This window comes from Prionailurus bengalensis, chromosome A1 (assembly GCF_016509475.1).
Source record: "Prionailurus bengalensis isolate Pbe53 chromosome A1, Fcat_Pben_1.1_paternal_pri, whole genome shotgun sequence".
Taxonomy (NCBI): domain Eukaryota; kingdom Metazoa; phylum Chordata; class Mammalia; order Carnivora; family Felidae; genus Prionailurus; species Prionailurus bengalensis.
The window spans coordinates 124,767,185-124,785,246 of NC_057343.1; the positions used below are offsets into that span (position 1 = coordinate 124,767,185).

Below are 18,062 nucleotides of genomic sequence, written 5' to 3' on the forward strand. Positions count from 1 at the left end.
AATCTCCCATTTTTAAATCAGTTAATATTTCAAGATCATGTTCACCTAACCAATTTGTGCTTTTGAGCACAAAGTCCAGTTTCTCCTGGCACCTGAGAGAACTTGTTTCCTCTAAAATGGTCTGCTTTCTTCTCTTTCGTCTTCTTTCTTCTGTTCTCAAGCTTATGTCCCCTTAAAAAAAACAAAAAAAAAACCCAAAAAACCCCACATATATATGGATTGAATTCTTTTGTTCTTACAGTTTTTGTTGGCAAGCCCAGGAACAGATTTTAATATCATGATAGAAGCTATTACTCTGCATGCAAATGAATAGCATCTTTTGTGGTTGTTATTTGCCCTGCAGTCTTGTTTCCTCTAGCTGGTATAGCTTTTATCTATTGATAAAAGATGATAATACCCATTTCATAAGGTTTTTGTGAAGATTTAAAAAGTTAGTACATATTATTCATTTAGAACAGTGCTAAACTATACTGAATTCTGTTATTACTATTAATTTTTAATAATTTTATGTGATATTATTTATATAAAATGCTATAATATATGTGACATTTTTGCATACTAATAATATATATTTGATATGTTTTATATAATCAATGTATTATGTGTTATACATTGTGGTCATATATATAATGTGGTCATAGCTGATGTTGGGATAATCTCTCTTTTTTATCCTTGGCTTTATCTTCTAACTCTACAGTGATTTTATTTTTTAACTTTATTTTTTAAAATTTACATCCAAATTAGCGTATACTGCAGCAGTGATTTCAGGAGTAGATTCCTTAATGCCCCTTACCCATTTAGCCCATCCCCCCCTCCCACATCCCCTCCAGTAAACCTCTGTTCTCCATATTTATGAGTCTCTTATGTTTTGTCCCCCTCCCTGTTTTTATATTATTTTTGTTTCCCTTCCCTTATGTTCTTCTGTTTTGTCTCTTAAAGTCCTCATATGAGCGAAGTCATATATTTATCTTTATCTGACTAATTTCACTTAGCATAATACCCTCCAGTTACATCCACGTAGTTGCAAATGGCAAGATTTCATTCTTTTTGATTGCTGAGTAGTACTCCCTTGTATGTATGTATGTATGGTATGTGTGTGTATGTGTATGTGTGTGTGTATATATATATATGTATACATGTATACATATATATATATACACACACATACATACCATATATACATACATATATACACACACACACACACACACATACATACCATACATACCACATCTTCTTTATCCATTCATCCATCAATGGACCTTTGGGCTCTTTCCATACTTTGGCTATTGTTGGTAGTGCTGCTATAAACCTTGGGGTGCATGTGTCCCTTAAAAACAGCACACCTGTATCCCTTGGATAAATACCTAGTAGTGCAATTGCTGGGTCATAGGGTAGTTCTATTTTTAGTTTTTTGAGTAACCTCCATACTGTTTTCCAGAGTGGCTGTACCAGCTTGCATTCCCATACAGTGATTTTTAAAAATAACTTGTTATTTTGAAATAGTCTAAGACTTACAACAAGTTAGAAAGTTAGAGTTAACAAGTTAGAGTGTTTCCTTCACCCCTCTGCTAATATAATTGTGCCCTTCACCCAACTTCTCCTAATGCCATTAGCCTATTTTAATTCCCAGTATGGTCAAAATACAGGTTTATTTTAGGGGAATAATTGGACAAAAATAATGTGAGACTTCTTTCTCCTTCTCACTTCTCAAATTAATTCATAGGTTGTTTTTTTTTTTCATATAAGGCAATAAGTGTTAGCTGTCATCATTATTCCAGGGTGTGCTAACCTTTCCCCAATTTTTTCCTTCTTGTTAAGTTCCCTTGTAGTATTAAATTCTGCTTTCTAGAAAGTTGTCTGGTTGTTAGATTGTTCTTAAGGAATGTTTGGTAGGTGTTGACTTCATTTCAAGTAGGAGCCTGCAACAAGAGCTCTGGGTTATTTCTTATAGAACAATATTAATTGTTAAATTAGCATTTTTGCAAGGAACTTAACTGATAGCTTCTAAGCTGTCTAGCCACTTGATGATATTACTGTGACTTAAACTTCTCAGATTTTAAACATTTCATGACATGTATAAAGATCTCTTGAAGCCATTTCTTTATTTCCCAAATGTGGTTTTGTTGGAGTTTTCTAGAAAGAGTTTTGTAAAGTTATTACTAAAGGTCATATTAGTAACATATTTTTAAATTTTGAAAAATTAATCATTTGTTGCTCTCACCTATTCTTTCAAAATAAACATCTCTGGGGGTGGGTTCTAGGAATTTCCTTTTAACCACTCTCTAGCTTATTCTTAGCCTTCAGTGTAGTTATTCTCTATTTAAAAACTGTGGTAATGTTATTTGATAATGTCACTAAAAACAGAAAAGATGGGATATCTGCAAATTCTTTCATTAGGATGATTAGGGAAAAGTTAGCATTAAAAAAAGCCTCTAATGTCTGAGGTTTATTAAGAAAGGCAAATTACAGAAATATTGATAGCATTATAAAAAAAAATAGCCATGTATTTCTAGTGGCCTATGGCCTACATTTCAGAACCACTTGACTACTTAATAGTTTAGATGTTTCTGAAGCCATTTTTAGTCATACTAACATTTTGAAATTCCTATTTTTTGGCTTGTGTGTGGCACTTGGCAAAAAGTGAGTTCTCAATTGTATGCTTAACATTTAACATTTAGATATATTAAATGATTTGTATAGGGAGTTAACTGAATAATGTCTTTATATTTGTTGCTAAAATTGTTTCAAGAATTAAAATGTTATTTTACTTTAAGAAAATATTTTTTCACTAATTTGTCCTGTGACAGTGCTATTTAGATATTTCACCTTTAAAGTTAATTATTTAGATACTATTCACATGTTAAATTTTTATTCAAGAATCTAGTAATGACTGTGAAGATAATCAAACACGGAACAGAGGATTTTCCAAGAGAGGCGGTAAGGACCATATTTTGGAACAGTTTGTACTTACACTTTGTAATGTCATTGGGTTTCTTTCCCTGAAGATCTCCAGAATGTGCTATGAAGTACAGAATAGGGACTATGAGTTCTGGCCATTCACAATATATATGAACTGGGATGTCATTGTCTCTGAATAGAGTATTTGGAGATGAGGGAGAGGGAAGAAATTGTAGATTATTCTTTGTTCAAGTCTGGCAGTGCTCTATCATACTCTGCTAATCCTGCCTCTGATGAAGTTGAGGTGAGATGGTATAAACATTACCATGCTTAATTCTTGATAATCATTTATGGGTAGACATGTGGGTTTTATTTTTGATATTTCAACAACACATAGTGAACTTATAAAATGGGTAAAAATTACTGAAAATCCTTACATTAAAAGATATTAAATCTCCTTATATTAAAAGAGTTTATCCTTAGGAACTATATAATAATCAGATACATTAGTATTTTCACCGTAACTTGGGAACGGCTTTTTCCTTCCCTATTGAATAGTTAGCCCATGCTCCCTAGTGAAGCTAGGACTTGTGGACTTCAGTATAACCTTCTTAGGGCTGTGAGGTAGGGAGGAATTTGGTGGTGAATGAGGGATGGCTATTTACCTCATAAATTGAATTTTTTAATGATAATTGCAGGGGGACATGTAATAATGGCAAGGAAATTTAAGTAAAAGCCAGACTCCCTTTTTAGAATTGCTTTTCCTTTAACAAGCAATTTTAACACTTAATATTCCTAAAGTATTGCTCTTAGTTTTAAATTTTTGGTTGTTTTCTGCAGAACAGTGAGTATCTTCCTCACTATTCTCTTTAAATCTACTTAACTCATACTTATGGGATGCAGTCAGAAGCCAAAAGCTCTGTGTGCTTGATCCTGGCCTATTGACTAATACAGGGTGACTCACAGGGAAACAGTCATTTTTGGGTATTCCTGATCGCTGTTCTTTGGAGTTGTATACATTTGAAGGTAGGGAAAGCGTGCACATGGTGGTGAGTAAATACAAGTATGTGTGCATAAATAGAAGTGTATTTAAATTTATATTGAAATATGACATAAAGTACCAGACGTGTGCATGCATCATATATGTTCATAGGCATCCAGATCAAGAAGTAGAAATTATTAGCACCTCAAAAGCGCCTTTTATGATCATATTCACTCAGTAGCAAGTTGCCCACCACATGGGTAATTTGTATTCTGACTTTTGGCGGGAGAGATTAATTTTCTCTGTTTTTGTACCTAATATAAATGGAATCATACAACACGCTGTTTTGTCTCCAGCTTCTTTCTGCTTAATGTGTTTGTGAGATGCAATCATAGTGTTGGTTGCAGTTGTAATCATTATCATTACTATATATAGATTCTTTTGTTTTACTGTTCTGCTGTACAGAACAGTACATGGCTGTTGGGATGTCTCCCAATTTTGGACTATTTTGAAACTGCTGCTGTGGATATTCCAGTACATTGCTTTTGGTGATAATGTTATATATTCAGAAATAGAATTGTTGGCTCATAGATTTTGTATATTTTTTTTACTGTCAAATGTTTTCAAGATAAATATACTGAGGTACACTCCCACATCCTCACCTCACTTGGTATTTTCTTCTTAATTTTAACCATTCTGTTAAATCTGTGGTAATATATTTCATTGTGGTTTTAACTTGCCTTTTCTTTTTTTTTTTTTTAATTTTTTTTAACGTTTATTTTATTTTTTGAGACAGAGAGAGACAGAGCATGAACAGGGGAGGGGCAGAGAGAGAGGATGACACAGAATCTGAAACAGGCTCCAGGCTCTGAGCTGTCAGCACAGAGCCTGACGTGGGGCTTGAACTCACGGACCGTGAGATCATGGCCTGGGCTGAAGTCAGACGCATAACCGACCAAGCCACCCAGCCGCCCCTAACTTGCCTTTTCTTGATGGGCTAATAAAATGTGCAATGCATCGTATGTTTACTGGCAATTTGCACATCATCTTTTGTGTAGTGCTGATTGAAGTTTTTTGCCACCTTTTTTTGGGGTGTCTATTTTACCTTTTTATTTGCAAATTAACACAGAAAATTTGCAAGAACAATAAAAATAACTCTTGGATAACATTTATATTTGGAAACTCTTTGCTCCCTTTAAAGTAATGGAGATACTGTCTTCTCTTTTTCTTGTTAAATTTTATTTTTTTTAGATTCCATATTCAGATTGTGATTCATCTGGACTTCATTTTTTATATGGTGTAAGATAGGGATCAAGGTCCATTTATATTCCCCATAAGGGTGTGCAGTTGATCCGGTATCACTTTCTGAAAGACTTTCCCTTCCACTTTCCATTGCTAGGCTGCCTTGTCCTAAATTAGGTGACAGTATTTATGTGGAACTATTCCTGGACTTGGTTCCTTTCCATTGGTCAGTTTCTGTATTTTCACACCTTTGCCATATAGCCTAAATTAGTGTAATTTCATAATATGTCCTAGTATCTGGTAGTGTAAGTCTTCCAAGTTTATTGTTCTAAAGTATTACTTGGGTTATTGTTAGTCTTTTGCATTTCCATGTGACTTTCAGATTCAGTTTATCAATTTCCAGGAAAAAACTTAATGGGATATTTTGGGGATTGTACTGAATCTGTAGATTAGTTTGAAGAGAATGGCTATCTTTGCAAATATTGGTGCTTCCAATTCCTGAATATCCCCATCGTAAATCTTGAGTTTTTCCTATGTTTTGCAGTTTTCACTAGTGAGTGATTATACGTCTTTCTTTACTTTAGTATTTGATATTTTGTGATACTTATGTTTATTTATCTAACTTGTCATATAACATAAGCTTCACCATTTTGAGGCATATAATTCAGTAGTTTTAAGTATATTCACTGTGTTGTATGTCAAATCATCACTCTTTAATTCCTGAACATTTCCTTCTCCCCACTCCCCAAATACCTTGTGCCTATTAGCAATTCATCCCATTTCCCTTTTATCTCCATCCTTTAGCAACCCAACCACTAACTGACTTTCTGTAGTTATGGATTTGCCAATTCTGGACTTTATGTAAATGAAATGATATAATATGTGGTTTTTTTGTGTCTTCTTTACTTACCATGATGTTTTCAGGGTTTGTCCATGTTGTAGCATGTGATGGTACTTAATTCCTTTTAATGGCTAATTAATAATTCACAGTGTACCATGTTCTGTTTGTTCATCACCTGATGGATTATTGGGTTGTTTCCACTTTTGAGCTATTATGACTAATGCTACTATAAATATTTGCGTACAAGTTTTATGTGAACATGTGTTTTCATTTTTATGGTGTACATACTTAGGAGTGAAACTGAAAAATTGTTTCCTACAGCAGCTGCACCAATTTACATTCCTTCCAACAATGTAGGAGTGTCCCAACTTCTCTGTATCCTCACCAGTCTTTGTTATTGTGTGCCATTTCGGTAGCAGTGATCCTTGTGGGTGTAAAATGGTATCTCATTATGGTTTTGATTGGCATGTCCTGATAACTGTCATAAGACATTTGCCCTTTTCTGTCTGGCTTAATTCACTTAGCATGACGTTTTCAATGTTCATGTTGTAGTATATATCAGAACAAAGAACTTTTCTTTTTATGGTTGAATAATTATCCATTGTATATATAAAATGCTCTTATGCTCATATGAACATTCATATATGTTTATCTGTTGGAGTTGTTGTTTTTGCATCTTTGGAATATATGCCTAGAAGTGGAATTGCCAGGAGATGGGACTGAAGTAAGTTGAAATATGCCACAGAATTCACCGTTCTGAGAATCAGCTTAAAATATTCTCTGGGTTACTGCAAGTCTGATTAACTTTCATTTTGGAAAATTTTTATTCTGACAGTTTTTGTCCATTTTTTTTCTTTTTTTGGAGTAGCAGAATATGGAGTTTGTTACTTTGCCATTTTTGCTGATGTCATTGATCAATATCATTTAAAAATTTTCATTTTGTTTCCTGGTATATAGAAATATAATTGAATTTTATATATTGAAGGTTGAGTGACCTCACTAAATTTATGGTAAGTACTTTTTTAAATGAAGAAAAGATGTTTATATTTCTTTTACCCGAAGTTTAAATGATTTATAAAGTTATGCCTTTTTGAGGATTGTTACCAGACATCATTAAGAGCTGTAAGAGTTTGTCACCTGTCCCTTATGAAATGCAGAACACACCTCACGGAAGGACTAATGTGTCACCTTTAAAAATACATTAATGTTGGGGCGCCTGAGTGGCTCAGTTCGTTAAGCGTCCGGCTTCAGGCTCAGGTCATGATCTCATGGTTTGTGAGTTGGAGCCCTGCGTTGGGCTCTGTGCTGACAGCTCAGAGTTTGGAGCCTGCTTTGGATTCTTTGTCTCTCTCTCTCTCTGCCCCTCCCCCACTTGCTCTCTGTTCCTGTCTCTCTCTCTCTCAAAAATAAACATTAAAAAAATTAATGTTATTTATGAAAAGTGACTTTTAAAGTGGTAAATTTTGAAATATTGCAATAACTCAGAAAAGCACAGAATATTCTATTACAAACACTTGAATACCACTACCTGGATTTAACAGGAACATTTTGTCATGTATATTTCATATATAAAAAGATACATAATTGTTGGAAGATTCACCTTCCCTTTATATTTTATATCTTCTTCTTCCCAGAGTTAATTTAACATTGGTGTGTGTATATATTTCATATTCATACTTTGATAAAAATTTATTATACCTTTTTGTGACTTATTTTTAAGATTTTATTTTTAGGTAATCTCTACACCCAATGTGGGAATCGAACTTAAAACCCTGAGATCAAGAGTTGCATGCTCTACTGACTGAGCCAGCCAAGCACTCTCCCTCTTTTTGTGACTTTTTTTATTCCTTGTTTTTAAAGATTTATATGTTGAAAGTGTAGATCTGGTTCATTCATTGTAACTTCTGTAGTGCTTTACTTACCTTTTAACCTCTTTATTTAAAAACAAATTATTTTTATGACCATGTGGGATACATAGTGTCCCTACCTTCAAACAAGAAGGTCATGCAGATTTTTAATTGTATGTAACATCCATGTTATTTTTACCTCAATTTATTAGACTTCTTACATAACTGGAAATTGGCATTAGTTACAGGAAAAGGAAAGCATCTTCATTTAAATGTTTGTGTTTCTCTTGTGTACAGAATTATTAAGCTTTGGTACTGGAAGTACTGAGTCATTTTATAATCGTTGGCTCAGCAGAGAAGCTAGTTTTGAAAAGGAACCAAATTGAATTTACAGAAAGCAGTAGTGATTGGGAGCATAATGAATGGATTAAACACATTAAAGACGAGTAGAATAAATGAGTCCATATAGAGATCTGAAGAAATTCTCTAAATTTGGGAATGGAAAACATGAAGATATCTTCTAGGGAAGATAAAATAAGAAGCTCTGTTACTCTAACATATGTCTCTATATCTGCTGAGGAAAGAACACAGAAGATGAAAGAGGGACGGGAAGAATACTATTCAAAGAATAGTTCAGAGACTTTTCTAGAGTTAAGGAGGCACAAGATTACAGAGAGAGTTAAAAACTTACACCCCTATATGTGTATTGAAATTGCAAAATTATGAAGATAGAAATATTTTGAACTATCAGAAAAAATACTGATCCACCTGTAAAAGAACATTAGATTGATAGCAGAACTTTTGTGCGTTTTTTTTTCCCAATAAAGGTAGAGATCAGAATAGAGGAGAATGTAGAATTCTGAGGAGAATAGTTCTGAATCTGAAATGTTATATCCAGAAAATTTAGTTATCAGAAATAATACCATTGAGATAAAGACAGTGTTTAGTACTGTCATACCACTGAGGAAACAACTACTAAATCATATTTACTAGTAAGAAGAAACTGCAACAAGAAGTAGGAAGCAATGATGAGCAAAACTAAATACACGTTTTAAAAATGGTAAGCATCTTGGTAAGCCTAAGTAAGTATTGCTTGTAGAAGATAGTAATAAATGATGGTAATTAATTTAGGTGTTTTAGAAACAAAGAACCAACATACTAACAAATGAAAAGACTTTAGTTCTTTGTCACCTCAGTAGGAGAGAGAATGGATTGAAACTAATTTCAGGATTTCTTAAAAATGGTAAAACTGAAAGATAATAAGAAAAAGTACATAATGTATAACTCACTAGTGGAGGAAATCCAGTAGAAGGGCAAGACTTTGTAGTTAATAGACAAGGTTGAAGATAATTTATTTTTTAATTTTTTATTAAAAAATTTGTTTTTGATATTTATTTTTGAGAGAGAGAGAGAGCACAAGCAGGGGGAGGGACAGAGAGAGAGGGAGACCCAGAATCTGAAGCAGGCTCCAGGTTTTGAGCTGTCAGCCCAGAGCCTGATGCGGCGCTCAAACCCACGAACTGTGAGATCATGACCTGAGCTGAAGTTGGATGCTTAACTGACTAAGCCACCCAGATTCCCCTAACTTAAATATTTATAAAATATTCATGGTGAGATTGAAGGATATCAGTAAAGGCATAAAATGTAGCATTTGGGAAATCTAATAGAAGGACAGAAAGAACAAAAAAAGTTGAAAAAAACTCAGGAAAGAGAAAACACAAAAGAGGATGAAAGAAGTAAGAAATCAATGTCAGTAATCATAATATGTGTATAGTTACATGTATTTCAGTGCAGAGTTGCAAATAAAGAGCAAAATGTAAGTCCAATATGAACCCCCAAAAGCTGGTATAGAAATAGGAGACAAAATAGACTAAAGCAGACATATTAGGGATAAAGAAATAATTACCTAATGATAAAAGGCATGTTCACTGGGAAAATATTACAGTTTGGAACATGGTTTGAAATCTAACAATATATTCTTATGTATATAAAGCAAAAGTAGACATAATTACATGGAAAAAAATTGCAAATTCTAGTTAAACCATTAATCTTAGGTTTAAACCATTTTTCCGTTACAAACTGATAGAATGAGCAGACCAGAAATGAGTAAGACTATAGAGACTACAGTAGATTTGAATACTAGTTATTAAGCCTGATTTAATATTTCTGTTTGGAATAATACACACCCTTCTTTTACACATTCTTTTACAGCATCTAGAAAATAGATATAATTTTGCCATAAATTAAGGCCAAAAGGAAGTCTCAAAATATACTGTAGAATTTATCATATGCTATGTCCTCTTGTTAAAGTATTGTGAAAACAGAAATCCATAATGAAAACCCTAACTCTTGTGGTTTGGAAACTGAATTTCTCAATTTCTGAAAATTCATATGGAAATAATAAAGTATTTAGAACTGAATGGACAGTAAAAACATCAAAACTTAAGGGATACAGCTAAAGCAGCTGACTTTTTGAAGAATGTTTGTAGTCATAAATGCATTGAGTAGAAAAGAAATTAATGTATTCAACTTAAGTAATTAAAAAACTCAGTAGAAGGAAGTTAAAAAGATAATAGACATGAATGAAACAGATACAGTGGAGTGTTATTCAGCACTAAAAGTGAATGAAGTGTGCATTAACAAAAAGTTGAATAAAAGGAAGCAAGATAAAAAATACATATTCTATAAGATTCCATTATATAAAGCTCAAACACAAACTGAACAATATGTTGCATAAAGATATGTACATAGTTGGTAAAATTGAAATAGGAGCAAGGAAATGAGAAACAATTCAGGATATTGGTTGAGGAAGGGGGAAACATAGGGTGAAAGACTATACATGGTCTCCCTAGGTCTTGGGAATATTTTTAGTTTTTTTTTTTTTTTAATATATTTATTTTTGAGAGACAGCATAAGCTGGGGAGGGGCAGAGAGAGAGGGAGACAGATCTGAAGCAGGTTCCACGCTTGTCAGCACACACCCCGACTTGGGCCTTGAACCCATGAACTTAGCATGACCTGAGCTGAAGTTGGACTGGGCTGGACCAGCTGAGCTACCCTGGTGCCCTGGGAACGTTTTTAGTTTTAAGCTGGCTAGTAGGTCTATAGGTTTTCATTTTATTATTCATGTGCTCACACCAAAGTAACATACCTTAAAAAGAAGTGGGTCAAAAAAATAAACTGTTTCTTGAGAAGAGATAAACTCTAACAAGGTTTATTCAAAGATAAAGAGGCACAAATAAATAATTTAGAAAAGGTGGATATAAGTATTGATAAAGAGATTGTTGCTAGATTGAGGAATCTAAGTTTGAGGTTGTAGATGTATCACCATGAATCTACCTTGAATTAAGTCTGCCCTATTTTATAAATAGGCTTTAAAAACACATATAATTCAGTATCAAGAAATACAGGTGGAATTTTTACCTTTATTGAGAAGTTTGTTTGTAAATAGTGGCAAGTTCATAAACTGAATCTCACTTTCTTTATTTTCTATCCATTTGACGTTTTGGTTTTGAATTGACCTCGTTCTGCCTTAGGTGGGATCATATGTTACTTGAAATATTTATACTGACTTTTGGTATTTAATTGAATTTAAAGTGTTTATAGTAGGAAATCAGGCTTTGTATATGTCTAGATGTCTCTGCTTTGAGTAAGATGTTTTACTGTTTTCTGTAAAGAACAAATGTAAGACTAGATTTATCTAATGCTTCTGTGCATTGTAGAAATGTTGTTAATGATACATTTGTGGTAATTTTCAGTGTTTTGCAAGTGACAGTTTTTTCGTCAAAAAAAATTTTTTTTTCAAATAAACTCTTCATCTCAATGTGGGGCTTGAACTCAAGACTCTGGAATAGAGTCACAAGCTCTACTGACTGAGCCAGCCAACTAACTACCTCTGGTTATTTTTCGTTTTGATTCTCAGAAAGCAGTGGGTTTTTTCTTTTTTTAAATTGTAGCTATATCTGTTTATGGTAGTGAAGTTGAACATTTAATGTTTATTTTTAACAGGGAGAGACAGACAGATTCAGGGACAGAGCATGAGTGGGGGAAGGGGGAGAGAGAGAGGGAGACACAGAATCTGAAGCAGGCTCCAGGCTCCGAGCTGTCAGCACAGAGCCGGACACGGGGCTCGAACTCACAGATTGCGAGATCATGACCTGAGCCAAAGTCGGACGCTCAACCAACTGAGCAACCCAGGTGCCCCAAAGTTGAACATTTACAGGTCAAATATGGCATTTCTTTTTAGTAACTATTAATGCCTTAAAATATGTAAAGTTACTGAATTATGCAAGGCTTAAAATAAATTTGGACACCATTTCTCCAAGATTTCTTTGTTGTTATTTTGTGTTGTTCTTGTGTGTGTTTTCATATTATAGGCTATCAAGATGGAAATGATTCAGAAGCTTCAGGGTCATCCAGAAGAGGTGGAAGAGGTGGTTTCCGAGGTCGCCGTGGAGGATTTGGTCTAGGAAGTTCAAGTTAGTAGTGAATTGCAAATGGTGTGCTTTATCTGTTAAGAAGGAAATGATAAAAAATAAAACCTATCCGTTAAGCTTGTTGAGAGGATTATATGAGAAGAGCTTACACTGTAGCTGGTATATAATTGCTTACATTATATATGACATTTTTAGACACATATCTAATTGCATACCTGTTGGAATAGATGAGTCTTTGTAGAAGTTTGTGTGACTCAGCTCTTTAATCTTAACTTTTTTTTTTTTTTTTTTTTTAGAGTTTATTTATTTATTTTGAGAGAGGGAGAGAGCGGGGAAAGGGGTGGGGGTGAAGAAAGAATTCCAAGTGGACTCTGCTCTGTCCACACAGAGCCCAATGCAGGGCTCAAACTCACAAACTGTGAGATCATGACCTGAGCCAAAACCAAGAGTAGGGTGCTCAGCCAGCTGAGCCACCCAAGTGCCTAATATTACTGTTTTAAAGCCTTCATCATAAAAGCCAACCTTAGAAATAGGTAGCCTTCTCTAAGACTGTACCCTCCTTTATACCCTCTTTTACCAATTTGGCTTTCTAACAACTTCAGCCATCGTTTCTTAGAGCTAGGGGTATTGACTTCAGAAGTCACTGCTGGATTGCGTGTGTCTCTTAATGGAGGAGGAAAGATGCGTGGTTTTGGAAGTCAAAACTAAATCTGTAATAATTTAATAGATGTATAGGAGATTAGTGAATTGTCACTTTTAAAAAAGTGTAAGGGTCTAGGGGTTGTTCAGGACTTGTAAGGTTTGATTTAGCAACAGTGGGAGCAAGCGGGTACTGTTCTGGAGAATAAGCAAAAAGGCTATGCAATGTGAAGTTTCTGGGGCAGTAGCAGTGCTATTTTTTGGAGGTTATTTAACTTTTGTTTATATGATATTTTAACATAGTACTGGCCCTAACTTTAAAAAAAAATAATTTTAATAAAAGTTTTGAGGAAGTCATTTGTAATTCAAAGAAATAATTTATGGAGAAATCCTTTGTGTGATTCTTAGAAAAATGCTCATTGTGATTCCTTTACAGTTTAAACTATTTTGCCTCATATCTTTAACTTCTGGCACTATCACTTGATTTTCTTGTCACTCTTTTAGATTTTCTTCTCTTTATCATTTTAAAACCTCTTAAAAGTAATATAATCTCATTATGTACAAATACAGATAGTGAATATGAACAAGATGAGGGGATGCAGCGTGCTGGTGGCCTTTTTGGTTCTAGAAGACCAACTTTAAGTGGTGCAGGTGAGAAATAGAATTTCTTATTGAATGTTAAACATATGTTTTTAGCTCTACAATTAGTAAACTAATAGATGTATTTAAGTATACTTGGTTAGCTCATAATTTTCTATGATTTTTAGATCTGCTTTTTATACATGGGCAGTTTTGCCTTCCTTATAAAATTTGTGCACTGTGAATTATTTCTTCTCTCTTACTTACCAGTTAATTTGATGTATAAATATAGCTTGAATTGGAGGAAGGAAAATGAAGTTTGCAGTGGTTTCAAAGAAATAACTTTTTAGGTGATTTGAGGAGAAAATGAAAAAACACAGCAACACAATTGTTGATAAAAATGTGCAAATCTGTATATACTGGTACATCCAAACCATAGACTGTTATTCAGTACGAAAAGGAAATGAGCCATCAAACTATGAAAAGACCTGTAGAAACCCTAAATGCATGTTACTAAGTGAAAGAAGCCAATCTGAAAAGGCTACTTACTAAATACTTTCCAACTTTAAGACATTCTGGAAAAGGAACAACTTTGGAGAAGGGTAAAAAGAATAGTGGTTGCCAGGGGTTGGGGGCAGGAAGGAATAGTATGAAGGATTTTTAGAACAGTGAAAATACTTTGTATGATACATCAATGGTGGATACAAGTCATTTTATGTTTTTTCAAACCCATAGAATGTATAACACCGAACGTGAGCCCTACTGTAAACTTTTAATATGATAAACTTCTAATGTTGATAATGGGGGAGGCTGTTAAAATGTGAGGGCAGGAGGGAGGTATCAGAGAAATCTCTGTTCCTTTCTCTCAATTTTTCTGTGAACTTAAAACTCTCTAAAAAAAAAAAAATGAAGGCTTTAAAGTGTTCACATGAGGAAAAGATTTAAATTAAATGTAGAATTAAGAGATGGATGGACAAAGGGACCAGGTATCCTCAGTACTCACTATTTGAATAGAAATAGCTATATGTCTTAAGTAATCTGCAGAACAATGCCTTACAGGTAATGGTGACACTTACCAAAGCAGAAGTGGCAGTGGAAGTGGACGAGGTGAGTTTTTACTTGGTTTACCTACAAGGGGTTAACATTATTGTAATCCAAATTTAATTTTTTTAATCTAATTTTTTTCAATATATGAAATTTATTGCCAAATTGGTTTCCATAAAGCACCCAGTGCTCATCCCAAAAGGTGCCCTCCTCAATACCCATCACGCACCCTCCCCTCCCTCCCACCCCCATCAACCCTCAGTTTGTTCTCAGTTTTTAAGAGTCTCTTATGCTTTGGCTCTCTCCCACTCTAACCTCTTTTTTTTTCCTTCCCCTCCCCCATGGGTTTCTATTAAGTTTCTCAGGATCCACATAAGAGTGAAACCATATGGTATCTGTCTTTCTCTGTATGGCTTATTTCACTTAGCACCACACTCTCCAGTTCCATCCACATTGCTACAAAGGGCCATATTTCATTCTTTCTCGTTGCCATGTAGTACTCCATTGTGTATATAAACCACAATCTCTTTATCCATTCATCAGTTGATGGACATTTAGGCTCTTTCCATAATTTGGCTATTGTTGAGAGTGCTGCTATAAACATTAGGGTACAAGTGCCCCTATGCATCAGTACTCCTGTATCCCTTGGGTAAATTCCTAGCAGTACTATTGCTGGGTCATAGGGTAGGTCTATTTTTAATTTTCTGAGGAACCTCCACACTGCTTTCCAGAGAGGCTGCACCAGTTTGCATTCCCACCAACAGTGCAAGAGGGTTCCTGTTTCTCCACATCCTCTCCAGCATCTATAGTCTCCTGATTTGTTCATTTTGGCCACTCTGACTGGCGGAGGTGATATCTGAGTGTGGTTTTGATTTGTATTTCCCTGATGAGGAGCGATGTTGAGCATCTTTGCATGTGCCTGTTGGCCATCTGGATGTCTTCTTTAGAGAAGTGTCTGTTCATGTTTTCTGCCCATTTCTTCACTGGGTTATTTGTTTTTCGGGTGTGGAGTTTGGTGAGCTCTTTATAGATTTTGGATACTAGCCCTTTGTCCGATATGTCATTTGCAAATATCTTTTCCCATTCCGTTGGTTGCCTTTTAGTTTTGTTGGTTGTTTCCTTTACTGTGCAGAAGCTTTTTATCTTCATAAGGTCCCAGTAGTTCATTTTTGCTTTTAATTCCCTTGCCTTTGGGGATGTGTCAAGTAAGAGATTGCTATGGCTGAGGTCAGAGAGGTCTCTTCCTGCTTTCTCCTCTAAGGTTTTGATGGTTTCCTGTCTCACATTCAGGTCCTTTATCCATTTTGAGTTTATTTTTGTGAATGGTGTGAGAAAGTGGTCTAGTTTCAACCTTCTGCATGTTGCTGTCCAGTTCTCCCAGCACCATTTGTGAAAGAGGCTGTCTTTTTTCCATTGGATGTTCTTTCCTGCTTTGTCAAAGATGAGTTGGCCATACGTTTGTGGGTCTAGTTCTGGGGTTTCTATTCTATTCCATTGGTCTATGTGTCTGTTTTGGTGCCAATACCATGCTGTCTTGATGATGACAGCTTTGTAGTAGAGGCTAAAGTCTGGGATTGTGATGCCTCCTGCTTTGGTCTTCTTCTTCAAAATGACTTTGGCTATTTGGGGCCTTTTGTGGTTCCATATGAATTTTAGGATTGCTTGTTCTAGTTTCGAGAAGAATGCTGGTGCAATTTTGATTGGGATTGCATTGAATGTGTAGATAGCTTTGGGTAGTATTGACATTTTGACAATATCTATTCTTCCAACCCATGAGCACGGAATTTTTTTCCATTTCTTTATATCTTCTTCAATTTCCTTCATAAGCTTTCTATAGTTTTCAGCATACAGATCTTTTACATCTTTGGTTGGGTTATCCCTAGGTATTTTATGCATCTTGGTGCAATTGTGAATGGGATCAGCTTCTTTATTTGTCTTTTTGTTGCTTCATTGTTAGTGTATAAGAATGCAACTGATTTCTGTACATTGATTTTGTATCCTGCAACGTTGTTGAATTCATGTATCAGTTGTAGCAGACTTTTGGTGGAGTCTGTTGGGTTTTCCATGTATAATGTCATGTCATCTGCAAAAAGTGAAAGCTTAACTTCGTCTTTGCCAATTTTGATGCCTTTGTTGTCTGATTGCTGATGCTAGAACTTCCAGCACTATGTTAAACAACAGTGGTGAGAGTGGGCATCCCTGTCGTGTTCCTGATCTCAGGGAAAAAGCTCTCAGTTTTTCCCCATTGAGGATGATGTTAGCTGTGGGCTTTTCATAAATGGCTTTTATGATCTTTAAGTATGGTCCTTCTATCCCGACTTTCTCGAGGGTTTTTATTAAGAAAGGATGCTGAATTTTGTCAAATGCTTTTTCTGCATCGATTGACAGGATCTTATGGTTCTTATCTTTTCTTTTATTAATGTGATGTATCATGTTGATCGATTTGCGAATGTTGAACCAGCCCTGCAGCCCAGGAATGAATCCCACTTGATCATGGTGAATAATTCTTTTTATATGCCTTTTAATTCGATTTGCTAGTGTCTTCCTGAGAATTTTTGCATCCATATTCATCAGGGATATTGGCCGGTAGTTCTCTTTTTTTACTGGGTCTCTCTGGTTTAGGAATCAAAGTAATACTGGCTTCATAGAATGAGTCTGGAAGTTTTCCTTCCATTTCTATTTTTTGGAATAGCTTGAGAAGGATAGGTATTATCTCTGCTTTAAATGTCTAGTAGAACTCCCCTGGGAAGCCATCTGGTCCTGGACTCTTATTTGTTGGGAGATATTTGATGACTGATTCAATTTCTTCGCTGGTTATGGGTCTGTTCAGGCTTTCTATTTCCTCCTGATTGAGTTTTGGAAGAGTGTGGGTGTTTAGGAATTTGTCCATTTCTTCCAGATTGTCCAGTTTGTTCGCATATAGTTTTTCATAGTATTCCCTGATAATTGCTTGTATCTCTGAGGGATTGGTTGTAATAATTCCATTTTCATTCATGATTTTATCTATTTGGGTCCTCTCCCTTTTGTTTTTGGGAAATCTGGCTAGAGGTTTATCACTTTTGTTTATTTTTTCAAAAAAACAACTCTTGGTTTCATTGATCTGCTCTACAGTTTTTTTAGATTCTATATTGTTTATTTCTGCTCTAATCTTTATTATTTCTTCTTCTGTTGGGTTTAGGCTGTCTATGCTGTTCTGCTTCTATCTCCTTTAGGTGTGCTGTTAGATTTTGTATTTGGGATTTTTCTTGTTTCTTGAGATAGGCCTGGATTGCAATGTATTTTCCTCTCAGGACTGCCTTCGCTGCGTCCCAAAGCGTTTGGATTGTTGTATTTTCATTTTCATTTGTTTCCATATATTTTTTAATTTCTTCTCTAATTGCCTGGTTGACCCACTCATTCGTGAGTAGGGTGTTCTTTAACCTCCATGCTTTTGGAGGTTTTCCAGACTTTTTCCTGTGGTCGATTTCAAGCTTCATAGCACTGTGGTTGAAAGTGTGCATGGAATGATTTCAATTCTTGTATACTTATGAAGGGCTGTTTTGTGACCCAGTA

General features: G+C 35.0%; 1 protein-coding gene across 2 annotated transcripts in view; it reads left to right on the forward strand.

Moving 5' to 3' along the window:
* The window catches only part of DDX4 (DEAD-box helicase 4), an 88,275-nt gene that overhangs the window by 40,163 nt on the left and 30,050 nt on the right, over window positions 1-18,062 (forward strand). Inside the window, exons 7-10 of one of the 2 annotated variants that reach the window (XM_043590552.1) lie at window positions 2,881-2,940; window positions 12,189-12,290; window positions 13,458-13,538; window positions 14,511-14,573. In XM_043590552.1, coding sequence (XP_043446487.1) covers window positions 2,881-2,940; window positions 12,189-12,290; window positions 13,458-13,538; window positions 14,511-14,573 — 306 coding nt within the window. The remainder of the gene's footprint in view (window positions 1-2,880; window positions 2,941-12,188; window positions 12,291-13,457; window positions 13,539-14,510; window positions 14,574-18,062) is intronic. The other variant, XM_043590560.1, reaches the window with a different exon arrangement.